Source organism: Neolamprologus multifasciatus, chromosome 9, assembly GCF_963576455.1.
Source record: "Neolamprologus multifasciatus chromosome 9, fNeoMul1.2, whole genome shotgun sequence".
Classification (NCBI taxonomy): Eukaryota; Metazoa; Chordata; class Actinopteri; order Cichliformes; family Cichlidae; genus Neolamprologus; species Neolamprologus multifasciatus.
The window spans coordinates 5,935,565-5,951,756 of NC_140447.1; the positions used below are offsets into that span (position 1 = coordinate 5,935,565).

The 16,192-nt window shown below is 43.5% G+C and overlaps 2 protein-coding genes and 1 long non-coding RNA gene across 5 annotated transcripts in view; 2 read left to right on the plus strand and 1 right to left on the minus strand.

Moving 5' to 3' along the window:
- The window catches only part of LOC146510904 (NLR family CARD domain-containing protein 3-like), a 42,993-nt gene extending 36,482 nt beyond the window's left edge, over positions 1 to 6,511 (plus strand). The window contains 2 exon segments of the mRNA XM_085172842.1: positions 5,471 to 5,517; positions 5,662 to 6,511. Coding sequence (XP_085028968.1) covers positions 5,471 to 5,517; positions 5,662 to 6,200 — 586 coding nt within the window. The 3' untranslated portion in view covers positions 6,201 to 6,511.
- LOC146510903 (stonustoxin subunit beta-like) overlaps positions 1 to 16,192 on the minus strand; it is a 360,716-nt gene that overhangs the window by 37,137 nt on the left and 307,387 nt on the right. The gene's annotated exons all lie outside the window — the stretch shown is intronic.
- LOC146510905 (uncharacterized) lies at positions 11,617 to 15,245 on the plus strand. Of its 3 annotated transcripts, XR_014876112.1 has the most exons (4): positions 11,617 to 12,308; positions 12,588 to 12,747; positions 13,193 to 13,318; positions 13,397 to 15,245. It is a non-coding gene; the product is annotated as an uncharacterized LOC146510905 (long non-coding RNA). The 3 variants fall into 3 exon arrangements; XR_014876111.1 differs by having other exon boundaries at positions 13,193 to 15,245; XR_014876113.1 differs by having other exon boundaries at positions 11,618 to 12,308; positions 13,159 to 15,245.

The following is a 16,192-nucleotide window of genomic DNA, read 5'->3' on the forward strand; positions in this document are numbered from 1 at the left end:
TAAACCCTTCACATCGTTATAATGTAGCATTAGCCACTAATGGCAGTCTACTTAGTATTAACTCCTGACTAATATAATGCTAATTCACATCAAATTAGCATTAGCTGCTAGCATCAGCCTACCTAGCACTAGCTGCAAACATTGTTAAAAGGGAAGGGAAAAGTGTTAGCATTACCCAATAATGCTAAATTCGAATCAAATTAGCATTAGCTAATGACAGCAGCCTTCTTAGCATTAGCTGCTCACATTGTTATAATGCAAGGGAAAAGAGTTAGCATTAGCGGAGGATGCTAATTCACGTCAAATTAGAAAATATGGTATTAGCATTAGCTGCTAATGGTTTTTCACCTAAAATTAGAATTGGCCATTAATGGCTGTGAGGATGGCGTGGGTTCCCTCCGGGTACTCCGGCTTCCTCCCACCGTCCAAAGACATGCAGCTTGTGGGGATAGGTTAATTGGATAATCCAAATTGCCACTAGGTGTGAATGTGCGAGTGAATGTGAGTGCGAATGGTTGTCTGTTCCTGTGTGTTGGCCCTGCGACAGACTGGCGACCTGTCCAGGGTGTACCCTGCCTCTCGCCCTATGACAGCTGGGATAGGCTCCAGCGCCCCCCACGACCCTGGAAAGGATAAGCGGAAGTGAATGGATGGATGGATGGCTGTGAGGACAGACTGGACTCTTTGACTGCACCTTGGTTCTCCTCAGAGGTCTGTACAGGAGCATGTCCACCCCCACTGAAGATCTCAGTCACTGTGAAACATAGAAAACTGCTTGTGTAGCCTCTGCCTCACATGTAGATACAGCTACAGGTTTCTCTGTCAGTCAGACTGAAACAGTGTCCTGATGCTGCATCATTCAGCTCTGTGCCCCAGTCAGCATCACTGTGAGCTACCAGTGTCAGTGTTTCTGCCCTTTTCCTGTAACACTACACTCAGCACAGGCTCAGCTGGTATCCAGTGTTGGACTTTGGCTTCAGCTGCTGTGATAGATCCTCTAACATAGATCAGCTCTGCTACATGTTGTTAGATAAGTGCAGCTGCCTGTCATGTCCTGATGTTTCTCTGGGTCAGCAGCTTCTCCATCAGAGGTTCACATGGAGCTGATCCAGTATCTCCAGTAATTGTGTTCTGTGCCTCACTGGTTCATCCTTCTGTCTGTGTGACGTCAGTCAGATGCTGAAGTTAAACTCTGTAATCTTCACTGTGTCACAGAGTTCAGTGAGTCCCGTTATTCACAGTATCAATCAGATCATCAGAGAACAGCTGATCAGCAATCAGTGGTGCCAACAGCACCTCCTGTGGTGAGAGGATGCAATAATGCAATGTAGCATTTTTACATTGAACTGTTGCTATGTGACTGCAGACTAACTTGGGCTGCATTGAGTTCATTACTTTTCTTTAGTCAGTGAACTTATGTGTTTTTTTCAGTCTTCTATATCTGCTGTAGTTAGATTTAAATGTCTGTATTAACAGTTCTATAACCTTCTTCTGAACATGAATGGAACACTGTAGAAAATGAACTGTTCTTCTGAACATGGCTTCTCTTGCCTACTCCTTGCTGCTAGAGACCTGGCAGCGTTTCCTCTCGCATAGCCGAGCCAGATTTGGCCTGAGGGAGGAAGCAGTTGCTCAGTATGTCTTGAAGATGATCATCCGTAAGTCTGGACCTGTACTTGGACTTATTGAAGTTCAAAGTGGAGAAGAGCTTTTCGCACAAGTATGTGCTACCAAAAAGGCACATGGTCCGCTTGAACATTCGGGAAAGCCGAGGGAAACTAGGGCTCAATTCTCTCAAAAATTGTCCAAGCTTGTCTGCTTTTCCACTCACCTCCCTGAACTTTGCTTTGAGTTCAGAGTTGCACTGCAGCTCAATGAGCTCCATTTGAAGCACAGAAGGGGCATCTTGCACATCAAAGGAGAAGGGGTCCGCAAAAATTTGAAAGGTGGCTCTGTGTGTCTTGAAGTCAGCAAATCTGTGATCAAATTCCTCCTGTAGCCTCAAAATGACATCAACATACTTGTCAGCACTGAATGGTGTGCCTGCATCCACGAGTGCCTTGCATGCTGGGAAATGACAAAGGTTTGTCTGAGAGAGCTGAGCTTTCCAGAGCACAAGTTTTGTGGAGAATGCTCTCACGTTGTCATAGGCAGCACTGACAAGTTGCCCCTGGCCTTGTAACGTCTTGTTCAGTACATTAAGCTCATGTGTTATATCAACAAGAAAAGCTAAGTCCATGAGCCATTTGGGATCAGTTAGCACAGGAACACTAACTCCATCCTTCTCCATGAAGGCTTCACTTCTGCTCTCAACTCAAAAAGTCTCTTTAATACATTTCCCCTGCTGAGCCAACGTACCTCAGTGAAGTCGAGCACATCCCCATATTCTGACTCCATTTCCTCTAAAAAAGCACAGAACCTTCGGTGCTTTAAGCCCCTGGATCTGATTTGGTTGATGCATTTCACAACAATAGACATCACACTTCAGGCATTTGGTGCAAAGGACCTGCTGATGGATAATGCAGTGCAGAGCAATGGCCTCCTCCACGCCTTCCTCTTCCAGTTTTTTTTGAACAAGTGCCACCAGTCCATTTTTCCTCCCTGTCATTGATGGCGCTCCATCTGTTGTTATTCCAACAAACCTCTTCCATGGCAAACCAACATTCTCAATGGCATCACACAGCTTGTAAATATCTGCTGAGCGGTGGTCTGGCCATGCATTGGAATTACTGTGACTGCAGACTAAATTGGGCTGCATTGAGTTCATTACTTTTCTTTTATCCCGCCGCCTACGCATCACTTTGAGAGTTAATATGAGATCTCTCTCTGTGAAAAAATAACTAAAACTCCCACTGACGTGTGTATAAATCTATATACGTATAATGTCCCGCTGGGCAGCAACTTAAAAAAAACAACTTTTTTTGAAGTGTTGTGAACGCAGCGCGCTGGGGCGAATGTCCGCGTTTGCCCAATAGAAAGGAGGAAGCCAGCCAGGCACAGAAAAGAAAGAAACACTCCAGGGCAACGCTGCTGTAACTTTTACTCATTGAGAAACTTTCCCTGCTTGCATCAAGCCCGGCTGGTGTCCCCTGAGATCCATATCCCACCCTGATTGGTGGGTTAATTCAGCTCCGCACACAACACTGTAAAGTGTCATACATAATCAAACTACAGTGGGGCAAAAAAGTATTTAGTCAGCCACCGATTGTGCAAGTTCCCCCACTTAAAATGATGACAGAGGTCAGTAATTTGCACCAGAGGTACACTTCAACTGTGAGAGACAGAATGTGAAAAAAAAATCCATGAATTCACATGGTAGGATTTGTAAAGAATTTATTCGTAAATCAGGGTGGAAAATAAGTATTTGGTCAATAACAAAAATACAACTCAATACTTTGTAACATAACCTTTGTTGGCAATAACAGAGGTCAAACGTTTACTATAGGTCTTTACCAGGTTTGCACACACAGTAGATGGTATTTTGGCCCATTCCTCCATGCAGATCTTCTCAAGAGCAGTGATGTTTTGGGGCTATCGTCGAGCAACACGGACTTTCAACTCCCGCCACAGATTTTCTATGGGGTTGAGGTCTGGAGACTGGCTAGGCCACTCCAGGACTTTCAAATGCTTCTTACGGAGCCACTCCTTTGTTGCCCGGGCGGTGTCTTTTGGATCATTGTCATGTTGGAAGACCCAGCCTCGTTTCATCTTCAAAGTTCTCACTGATGGAAGGAGGTTTTGGCTCAAAATCTCACGATACTTGGCCCCATTCATTCTGTCCTTAACACGGATCAGTCGTCCTGTCCCCTTGGCAGAAAAACAGCCCCATAGCATGATGTTTCCACCCCCATGCTTCACAGTAGGTATGGTGTTCTTGGGATGCAACTCAGTATTCTTCTTCCTCCAAACACGACGAGTTGAGTTTATACCAAAAAGTTCTACTTTGGTTTCATCTGACCACATGACATTCTCCCAATCCTCTGCTGTATCATCCATGTGCTCTCTGGCAAACTTCAGACGGGCCTGGACATGCACTGGCTTCAGCAGCGGAACACGTCTGGCACTGCGGGATTTGATTCCCTGCCGTTGTAGTGTGTTACTGATGGTGACCTTTGTTACTTTGGTCCCAGCTCTCTGCAGGTCATTCACCAGGTCCCCCCGTGTGGTTCTGGGATCTTTGCTCACCGTTCTCATGATCATTTTGACCCCACGGGATGAGATCTTGCGTGGAGCCCCAGATCGAGGGAGATTATCAGTGGTCTTGTATGTCTTCCATTTTCTGATGATTGCTCCCACAGTTGATTTTTTCACACCAAGTTGCTTGCCTATTGTAGATTCACTCTTCCCAGTCTGGTGCAGGTCTACAATTCTTTTCCTGGTGTCCTTCGAAAGCTCTTTGGTCTTGGCCATGGCGGAGTTTGGAGTCTGACTGGTTGAGGCTGTGGACAGGTGTCTTTTATACAGATGATGAGGTCAAACAGGTGCCATTCATACAGGTAACGAGTGGGGGACAGAAAAGCTTTTTACAGAAGATGTTACAGGTCTGTGAGAGCCAGGGATTTTCCTTGTTTGAGGTGACCAAATACTTATTTTCCACCCTGATTTACGAATAAATTCTTTACAAATCCTACCATGTGAATTCATGGATTTTTTTTTTCACATTCTGTCTCTCACAGTTGAAGTGTACCTCTGGTGCAAATTACTGACCTCTGTCATCATTTTAAGTGGGGGAACTTGCACAATCGGTGGCTGACTAAATACTTTTTTGCCCCACTGTAACATTCAATTTTCATATTAAGGTGGGGGCCAAAAACTAAAAGGGAGCAGACGAGAGCGACTGAGGTCAAGTGAAGGAACGGCGCTGTCACAGTTCTCTCCCTCATGAATTGTCTGGTTCCAGCGGTGGGTCTGTGCTAGACGACCCATCACCTGCTTTTTCCAGCTTTTTCCACTGGTTACCAGTACGTGGTAGAATCCACTTCCAGATCTTGTTGTTTGTCTTTAAATCTCTGAGTGATTGGCTCCATCTTATCTCTCTTTAACAAAATAATCCAAGTCGAGCCCTCAGATCTGCAGATAAGTAGCTTCTGACCAGAACTAGACGTAAAAACAGAGGTGAGCTTTATCGATCGCTGCAGCCAAACTCTGGAACAGTCGCCCTTCACATCAGGTCGTCACCAACACTCGACATTTTTAAAACCCGGTTGGAAACACATTTGTACTCTGTAGCTTTCAATTCTGACGAGTCTTTATAGTAATTACTGTGTATGTTTCCTATTTTATCTCTACTCTGTGCAGCACTTTGGCTCAACCTGTTTTTAAATGTGCTGATAAATAAATGTAGATTTCTTTGAATAAAACAGTGGAGCCGAGCTTTGAGCTCAGTGTGTAACAGTGTGTGTATGAGAGCCATGTAATGTCCATGTGTGCATGCTGACTGTGCTGCTCTGACCCCCCCTCCTCCTTTCAGGGTGGAGCCTGCTGGAGTCCGATGGTTGAGACCAGGTCTGAGGAAGTGTAAGTGTGTTTTTAATGGGATTCATGAAAACAAAGCAGCACACAACCATCTTCATCATGTCAGGAGTCATCATCAAAGTGTCAATCAATGAACAGATGATGGATCAATAACTGCAGCTGGATTGTGTTTGTTCTCTCCATCAGATTCCTGTCAACTCACAATCGACACAAACACAGTGCACACAAAGCTCCAACTGTCTGACAACAACAGGAAGGTGACATGTGTGGAGGAGGTTCAGTCATATCCTGATCATCCAGACAGATTTGATGGTTTATTTCCTCAGCTGCTGTGTAGAAATGGTCTGACTGGTCGCTGTTACTGGGAGGTCGAGTGGAGAGGAAACGTTTGTATATCAGTGAGTTACAGAAGCATCAGAAGGAAAGGAGACAGAGACTGTGTGTTTGGATGGAATGATCAGTCCTGGAGTCTGTGGTGCTCTGATGATGGTCCTCGTTATGTCTGGCACAATAACATACAAACTTCCATCTCCTCCTCCTCCTCCTCCTCCTCTGTCTCTAACAGAGCAGCAGTGTATGTGGACTGTCCTGCTGGCACTCTGTCCTTCTACAGAGTCTCCTCTGACACTCTGATCCACCTCCACACCTTCAACACCACATTCACTCAAACTCTTTATCCTGGGTTTATGGTCAGGTCTCCTGGTTCCTCAGTGTCCCTGTGCTGAGTGGGGTGTAAAGAGTGTCTCCTGTTACAGAAACACTCTGACTGTTGAACAGATAGTTCAGTCTGTACATGTCTGTCTCTTTCACTCACAAACACGTTTTCAGATTCATGGATTCAATCAGTTGATGTTTGAAACTCTTCTAAATGATTCCTTGTAAACTTCTTCCTCTTCAGTCACAAACAAACAGGAAGTGATGTCACATGTGTTCCTGTCCACACAGCAGAATGAGTCTATTGCTGACAGTGATGTACAAACAGAGTGAGCATTTCTGAGGCCCAAAATAAACTGAGTAGTTCACTGAATGAACAATGGACTGTGAGCTCAGTTCCTTCATCATTAGTATGGATTATATATGTATTATATTAGTATCATATATATCAGGTGCTGCTGCTGCTGGTTTCAGTCATTGTGCAAATGTGCTGTTTGTAAGGTTGTAAAGCTGCAGTCAGCTGAGACTGAAGAAGTCACCTGATCAGTGAGCAAACGTTTCTGAAAACGTCCAGATGAACAGAATCAACCTTTTGGGATCAGCCAGCAATGCAGCATCATTGTTGTTCAGGTTCAGAGGTTTGCAGGAACGAACTGATGACCAGAAACAGCTGCAAAGTCCAATAAAATACCAGCTGGAGTTCAGCTGCATTTGAAGAAGTCAAAGAAAAGTAAGGATGGCAAAGGGCGATGTTTTCTTCCAAAGAACTGAAAACATGGTCGACGCCTCATTAGAAGAATAATCTGGACATTTGTGAGGAACTCTAACCAAGAAAGCAACACAAGAAAGCAACGTCAAACAGATCCAACAGACAGTTTCCATGACTGGAAGTGTTGAGTGTAAAAATGCTACATTGCATTATTGCATCCTCTCACCACAGGAGGTGCTGTTGGCACCACTGATTGCTGATCAGCTGTTCTCTGATGATCTGATTGATACTGTGAATAACGGGACTCACTGAACTCTGTGACACAGTGAAGATTACAGAGTTTAACTTCAACATCTGACTGACGTCACACAGACAGAAGGATGAACCAGTGAGGCACAGAACACAGTTACTGGAGATACTGGATCAGCTCCATGTGAACCTCTGATGGAGAAGCTGCTGACCCAGAGAAACATCAGGACATGACAGGCAGCTGCACTTATCTAACAACATGTAGCAGAGCTGATCTATGTTAGAGGATCTATCACAGCAGCTGAAGCCAAAGTCCAACACTGGATACCAGCTGAGCCTGTGCTGAGTGTAGTGTTACAGGAAAAGGGCAGAAACACTGACACTGGTAGCTCACAGTGATGCTGACTGGGGCACAGAGCTGAATGATGCAGCATCAGGACACTGTTTCAGTCTGACTGACAGAGAAACCTGTAGCTGTATCTACATGTGAGGCAGAGGCTACACAAGCAGTTTTCTATGTTTCACAGTGACTGAGATCTTCAGTGGGGGTGGACATGCTCCTGTACAGACCTCTGAGGAGAACCAAGGTGCAGTCAAAGAGTCCAGTCTGTCCTCACAGATGTGAACATGTGGTTTCATCAGGTCTGCTGTCAGCTAGCAGGCTCACATCAGAATCACTGTTCCTGAAAAACACAGTCTGTGTGACATCATCAGTCAGCTGATCGTCCCAGATCTGAATGGTTTCTGTCTCTACTGAGGAAGTCAGAGAATATCACTGAGGTGTGGATCAGGTCTGAGTGACCTGTGGAGGGACAGCTTTAAACAGTCCACAGGTCTCACGTCCTGCTCAGTCTGGTAGCAGATACCTCGTATTGTTCCAGATGTGCTGACATCACCAGCAGCAGCAGCACAGCTGTGTGATACGATGAATCTCAGTTATTGATCCAACACACAGTAAATACAAAGATCAGGATTTCTGAGAGTAATCATTATGAGTCTGAACACATGATCACTGAATGTTAGTCTCCACAATAATAAGCTAACACAACCAAACACAGCTTTCAGCTCTTATTTTGAAACTGGCTTATTTAGAGAGCTGTGATGTGAGCGTGCCTGGCTCTGAGGCACTTGGGTCAGCCTCTGTTGTTTAGAAGTGTTACAGACTGTGAATGACACAGACCTGTCAGTTTTCCATGTTTGTCTGTAACACAGCTCAGGGCTCCATGCTGAACGCATCCATCCAGTGTTATTGATCCAGTACTAATACCAGCATTGGGATCAATACTACAATACACAATCACATGTGTCCACGTGATGTATTTGACCAGCTTTATTAATTAATGATCAATCAACTTATTTACTGTATCTGAGTCCAGCTTCATTTAAATGATCCAACCCATGACCTGTACTTGGTCTGCAGCAACAGCAGAGAAGCCAGTCTCACAAAGATGAGACTAAAGGAAGAAGGACGCCCACAGCCTTCTGCCCTCAGAGCGGATACTGCTTCTCTACACTCAGCCAGAATCCACTCAGTGTCTGTGATGTGAACTGCAGTCTCAGTGTGGACGTCACGTCAATGAACTGGTTCTCCTCTGCAAAGCTGAAACCAGTTGGAGCTGGTGCTTTGAAAGGATCTCTCACCCAGTCATGCTGGGAACTGTTTTCATGGAAGTCCTTTTTAAAGTATCCCATCAGTGATGAAATATGTTGCTTGATATATGGAGTCACTGAGGCGGCATCATCGTCAGTAGTGTCAACAAATTCATGCAGATTCTCCAATGAATCTGTGTTTCCTTCATCGAGTCACCTGCTCCACACTGCAAGCTTTCCAGTGACAGAGCTGATCTTGTGACCTGAGGGAGGTTTTTATCTTTCCCTTGAAGCTGTAGATTTACTTCATTTCCAAATATGTCACTCAGGTAGGCCAGTTTTGCCAGGAAGCTCTCATCACTAACTCTGCAACTTCATACTTGTGCTCCTGCTCCAAAAACATTTCATCTGGTCTCTGAGCTCAAAAACTCGGGACAAGACTTTTCCTAGTGACAGCCGCCTGGCTTCACTGTGAAACAGCACAGCTTGATGTTCGGCTCCATCTCCTCACAGACAGCAGAGACACTCTTGTTTTTAGTGGTCTGATCTTTATAAAACCGACTACACCAATAATTTCAGTCATAACCTCACTGAATTCAGAGGAAAGCTGCTCTCAGTGTGAAAACACTCCAGCAGAGGGCGCTGTTAAGTCCTTATTGTAATACAGTTACTGTGTGCAGTTATACTTCATACATAATCTGCACTTATTTCAGTCAGACATTCTGTCAGTAAATGATTGGTTTCTATTGCTATCTATTCTATTGCAGGGGCGATCGTGGCTCAAGAGTTGGGAGTTCGCCTTGTAATCGGAAGGTTGCCGGTTCGAGCCCCGGCTTGGACACAATCACAGCTGATTGTGTGATGATATAAACTGTCACTGTTACATTCAGTGTGTGTGACATAATGTTAGTGCAGGGCTGATAACAGCCTGGTTCTGTTAGAAACACATGAACGTGTCCATAGATCAGTGTGTGTTTAACATGAGAGCTTCAGCCCTGCTGATGTGTTCAATAAAGACATGTAGGAAAACTGATGAGACTCTGAAATAACTCTTTATATTTATAATGTAACTCTGCATCAAAAGAACAACAAAGGATCCCAGACAGGTTTATGTGAACAAAGACGATTCTGATGTTTCTGTGTTTCTAACAGTTTGACATTATTAGTAAACAGACTGCAGTGAACAGGATTTATAAAGAGCTTATATATAAAGATATGACAGCTGTTTGACAAGTTTATCACTCTGTGTTTGGACCTGATCAGTCCAGCTGTTTACTTGAAATATGTTCATTTACCTGTTCTGTTATATTTATGTTCTTGTCTCTGTTGAAAAACACATTTTAATGTCCCTCAGATTTTTCTCCCAGATGAATAAATATAAAAATGACACAAACTGACTGCAGCTACTTTTTGTCCTTTCTGTCAAAAACCTTCATGTGACTCATGAGAGACACGTTTCAGCTGTTTGTGACAGATCAGAGGCCAACAAGTCATTTATAACACTTTCCATCATTGTTTAGCACAAACACATGTTGACACAGCAGCGGGGCCGCAGTGAGAGTCAGAGCGAGGAGATAAAAACTCCCGTTTGACCACAGCCTCAGTTTGTTCCTACACTTCAAACACTTCCTGTTGTTGACTGGGTGGAGTCAGGAAGCCAGCGAGGCCCTGCAGGACTGAGACTGCAGACTGGGACATGCTCTGTGATGGAGATCAACAGCATCACTGACTGTTTCTGTGAGGACACCATCATCCCAGCAGGGCTGTTTCCCAACAACAAGCCCTGGACCATCAGAGACCTGAAGTTGCTGCTGAATGAAAGAAGAGGATCTTCAGGTCTGGAACAAGGACGAGCTGAGAGTGTTAATAACGTTACTAATGTTCAGCTACACTTTACTAGGTCACATCTGTGACACACGTCACTTAAATAAAGAAGGAAATATTGGCTCTGTTTTATCTGCTGGGCCCAAAAGTGACTCCCCGTATTTAAACTGCTATGAATAACTTGTTGGTCTATAATATGTGAAACATGTGTCAAATGTCTCCAACATGAAAGATATCAGGTCATCTTGAGCCACAAAAACATTCCTATCATGAGGTAGAAGCTGGAATCAGTTTGTTGCAGACGTTTATATATCCGATATTTATCCAGTTAAAAGTTGAAATTCAAAAATGTCTTTTCAAGAGTCGTCTGTCCAAGAGGAGCAGAAACTGCAACAAATATAACAACAGTTATTTAAGGCTGTTTTAAATGGCCACAAAGGAGCAGATTGGTTATAATGCAGCTGCTTCAGAGGAATAAAGATGAAACACTGTTTTTATTTCATGTGTAACACCTTTCAATAATGTGTTGACTAAAGTCTATTGACCAGTATAAGTAAAGACATCACACACACACATGGAAACACTGAAACCTGTTTTTGGTGCAGCAGCGGTCCCAGCTGCTCGCCTTTATCTAGACTGGGTCGGCTGCTTATCTCAACATAATCAATGTTTAAGGTTTTGTTCTCAGTGTTTCTGTGTTGCTTCGTATAGGATCTCCCAGCATCATCACTGTGCTGTCCAATCATTGTGTGCTAGGTTACCCTTATAGGTCAATGTGTGTTTGCACAAAGAGAAGCATGTGTGTCAAATATAAATAAGCACAGAACAGAAAAAGCTGCTCGTTTGTTCTATTTAGAGTCAAGTTAGTGTTTTGTGTCTTTGTTTGAGGCCTAATGTCAAGCAGAGGTGTGTGTAACTGGACTGGTCTGTTATATGTGTGAAATGTGTGCTTCTCTTCAGCATCATCTTTGTCACTGCTGATTCCTTTGTGTCATCATTTATTGAGAAGAGAGAACAGTTATAACAGAGGAGCAAAAGGAAGCCCTGAAATCTGCATCCAACAAGGAAGTGTTGGCTCACCAGTGATCCCAGCAGAGCCACTGGTTTGGCTCCAGTTGTTATAGATTCAACGATGTTGTTGCTACAGATACATGTTAGCATCTTTATTGTAGTAAAGTCTTGTAATGTGAAGATAGAAACAAGGCAGAAAACAGCTCCATGATCTGATCTTAATGATGTTGTTTTTATTTCTGTCTTTCAGAACTGGATTGGAAACTATCAAAGGTCTAAAAACAGCCTCAACCCTCCCAAAGAGCAAACTTTACACACGTCATCTTTCAGCTACAATCTTTGTTGCAGGGATCTTCTGCCAAACAAGGCTGAGAGAAGATTTCTTACAGCTGTCATGTTGATGCTGTTTCAATCTTTGGGCAAACACACTCATATATTAGGGCTGATATCAGGGCTGCACAAGTTCTTTGTGTTTGTGATCATGAATAATAGAAGTGTGCCTGTTGAAGATCATGTTTGCTACATTATTATATGTCCTGTTATTGTTCTGTATTATATTCAGCTTTCAGCATCCTTTCCCAGCCCCCTGTTACACCATCCATACAAAGCCAATCTGACTGTGAGCCAATGTGTTTGATAGTTTGTGTTGGATCAATAGATTTGACACACTTGGTTCATCCAGAGGGAAACAGTCCAAATTCAGATCTAATGAAATGATGGAGGCTGTTTCCTACCATGGTGCTAATGTGTGACTAACAAGGCTCATGGTCTCCAGCAGACAAGCGCCTGGAATGAGGTGAGCTGAGTGTTGCTTTGGTGGGTCTATGCCCACGTCATGCCATCAGGATTCATATTGGCAATAGTTCATATCTCTGTTCTTTAGCCTTCATCACACACACAAACACATGGAAACACTGAAACCTGTTTTTAGTGCAGCAGCGGTCCCGGCTGCTCGCCTTTATCTAGACTAGACCAAATCACAGTTTTTACAATGTGTGCTGTGTTTGTCTTTGCATATTTCTCCATATTGACACAAACAGTGAACAGCAGTAGATCTACTCTTCATCTGATTTAGGCCCAGTGAAAGATATGAAGCAGAAATGGTGTCATTAGGAGAAGAAGAGAAGAACAAGTACGGCGAGGAGGCAGCAGCTCTTAAAGATGAAACACAGCAACTTAGCCCTGAGCTCAGAGAGCTTCACATGAAAAAGCTCCTCAAGCAGATCATGTCAGAGGTTTGTCATCAACAGGAGGAACTGTTAATATCATAGAATGAAGGATGCTGTCAGCTGGATGAAGAAGGTTATTTAATGGCAAACGTTCACATTGAAGTCAAATTGTTGTCGTGTTGAACAGATTCATGTACTGATCGTCTCCAGAATGTTAGAAGAGCTTCAATGAATCATTAGAAACAACTTACAGCTGCACAGTTGTGTCAAACCAATCTTTGTGTCATTGTGGGATTTTTGTGTTTCTACATGTGACACACGTCTAAAACATGCACACAATCTGAACACAAACAGGGACTCATTTGTTCCCACAGCCAGATGCTGAGAGCCATTTCCTTGTAGTCCTGTGTCTATATATATGTACCATTAGATGTTATTGGAATGATTGTCAGCTTTGATAGTTTCATGTATGTTTAGCTGGACGGCTGTTTGATCCTCGACATGTTTAAAGGTGTCCAGTCCTGAGACACTGGGGGTGGAAACAGCTGTGATGTCATTGGACTGTCACAAAGACAGAAGTGCATGAAGTGAGCAGCCAAGGAGCCGCTGATGTTTTGGATTCAACAGCATTTGAAAGGTTGACACAGACACATTTGCACATAGAAAGCTGAATTTGTCATATGCCACAGTGAACTCACTGTTCAGTGTTTTTCAGGAAGCTTCTTAACTGCCTCTGCTGCCAAACAAGCAGCTGATGTCCTTGAGAAGAAGCTGAAGAAGTCTTCAACAACAAATACAGGAAGGCAGGTGAAGCAGGTGGAGCTGTTGTAATGCTGGCAGAGGGTGTGTCTTAGTGACTCTGTGAGGTAGAACTGGATCCAACATTGTGGATGTGTTGATGTTGGAGCAATTGAGCTTCTCTGGCCACACTGTAGGATTTCCCTTTGATTCACTGCGGGGGCATTTTGGAGTCTGTCAATGAAACTCTTCATATTTGTGTTTGACACCAGTTTATAGAAACAGAGAAATGTGTCATGCTTTTGTTCGGCCTCCACAAATATACACATTTGTTCATTGGTTGGACTTTTTGTAAGGAGACACATTGAAAACCATGTTAATAAGATCTTGTTGTTTCCTGTGGATCCGACACAGAGAGTGGACTTCAGACAGAAACCGTGGAAGAGATTTTAGAGGCCGTGTGTGGCAACAGGAAGTTTCTGTATGTTTGCTGATCTTACATGTGGAAAACAACACGTGATGTTTGTGAAGTTCTACAATGATCATTGTTCTCACAGCATTTTGAGTGGGAACAGTTCAAACTGAGAGTAGTGGGAGTTATTTACTGATTGAAACAAGCTGAATGTTTCTGTGCACGATGAAGATCAGCAGCAGCAGCTCAGCTGATCAATGAATTGACATCTATCAGTCATTTCATGAGATGAAGTCATCAGCAGACATTTGTTCTAACTGTGTGATAAATGTCAGAACGTCAGGGCTCTGCTTTAGTCACTACTTGATGATCATTGGCTCATTGTTGAATCCAGTGGCCCAGTCTGACCTCTGACCCTTTGCTGCAGGTCTTCTGTGTTATCTCCACTTTCATGTCTGATCTTCTGCTGTATCATCCAAAATAAACATCTGGATCATTTCCAACACTTCAGCAGATCTTTAGTTTGGGCAGCACAGTACAAAATAACACATATTGTACTATACTGCCCACTTCCTGATCTTATTGGATCTGTGTGTGAGGTTGGTGAAGGAAACATGTTTAATTTTCAATTCAATTCAATTTTATTTATATAGCGCCAAATCACAACAAAAGTTGCCTCAAGGCGCTTCATAGATACAGAGAAAAACCCAACAATCATATGACCCCCTATGAGCAAGCACTTTGGCGACAGTGGGAAGGAAAAACTCCCTTTTAACAGGAAGAAACCTCCAGCAGAACCAGGCTCAGGGAGGGGCGGGGCCATCTGCTGCGACCGGTTGGGGTGAGAGAAGGAAGACAGGATAAAGACATGCTGTGGAAGAGAGACAGAGGTTAATAACAGATATGATTCAATACAGAGAGGTCTGTTAACACATAGTGAGTGAGAAAGGTGACTGGAAAGGAAAAACTCAATGCATCATGGGAATCCCCGGCAGCCTACGTCTATTGCAGCATAACTAAGGGAGGATTCAGGGTCACCTGGTCCAGCCCTAACTATATGCTTTAGCAAAAAGGAAAGTTTGAAGCCTAATCTTGAAAGTAGAGATAGTGTCTGTCTCCTGAATCCAAACTGGAAGCTGGTTCCACAGAAGAGGGGCCTGAAAACTGAAGGCTCTGCCTCCCATTCTACTTTTAAATACTCTAGGAACAACAAGTAGGCCTGCAGAGCGGGAGCGAAGTGCTCTAATAGGGTGATATGGTACTACAAGGTCATTAAGATAAGATGGGGCCTGATTATTTAAGACCTTGTATGTGAGGAGCAGGATTTTGAATTCAATTCTGGATTTAACAGGAAGCCAATGAAGGGAAGCCAAATCAGGAGAAATATGCTCTCTCTTTCTAGTCCCTGTCAGTACTCTTGCTGCAGCATTTTGGATTAGCTGAAGGCTTTTCAGTGAGTTTTTTATAATAAAGAGATGTAATAAAGAGAGCATTTGCAATTTTAAACAGAATTTGCAGAACACATGTGTTTAAAGAAAAAAGTACTTTATATTACGTTAATAAGAATTTAAAAAAAGAATTCAAGTGTAAATTGCAACTTCAAAGCTATCAGGTCCAAACCTTCCAACACAGACCTAAGTTACATCTTGGTCAAACAGCTCTACTTTTCAATAAAAATTTCTACAGCCTGCCATGAATTTTTTTGTATGAGCCTGTGGTGTCCTGCTCATGGATATTGTCCTTTACCTTCTTGTTAAGTCTTGTTAAGTCTAATTGTTGAATGTTGTCATTCTGTTTCATAAATTTGAAAACGTCTGAGTTCAATCTATAGGATCAAGACATTACTTTGTCTCTGCCATCTGTCTCTTCCCCTGTTGTGTTTGTTTGCGTTGTTTTTTATTGCTAGAGTCAACCCTCTTTTAATGTACAATTGCCAAACTCTGTTGAACCTCCGACTAGTTGCCAGTGATCTTACCAGTGCAACTTATACTGGACATAAGACGTTACCTCCATTCCTATCTGGGATATCAGCTAACCTTTGTCGGACCCTGGCCCCAGCCTTACGGCGAAAGTGTTTCAGACACTGGGGCAAACGTAGCGGTCTGCTCGTGAAACTTAAGGCTCCTTAGAACGACCGTGGATCTGTGCGTCGTCATGTCTTTTTGCCGCGCTGGTGCCCGTTGTTGGCTCGGATCAGATTTTCCCGCATCTTCGTCGGCGCGTTGCAAACCTGCAGAACCTGCGGCCGCTGTGTCGGGTCTCGCAGTCAGCCACGAACACGCTGACCTCCACCAGGTTTGGTTTGGTGAACACTAGATCGCTGAGTAATAAAACTTTTATTTTAAGGGATTTATTTATGAC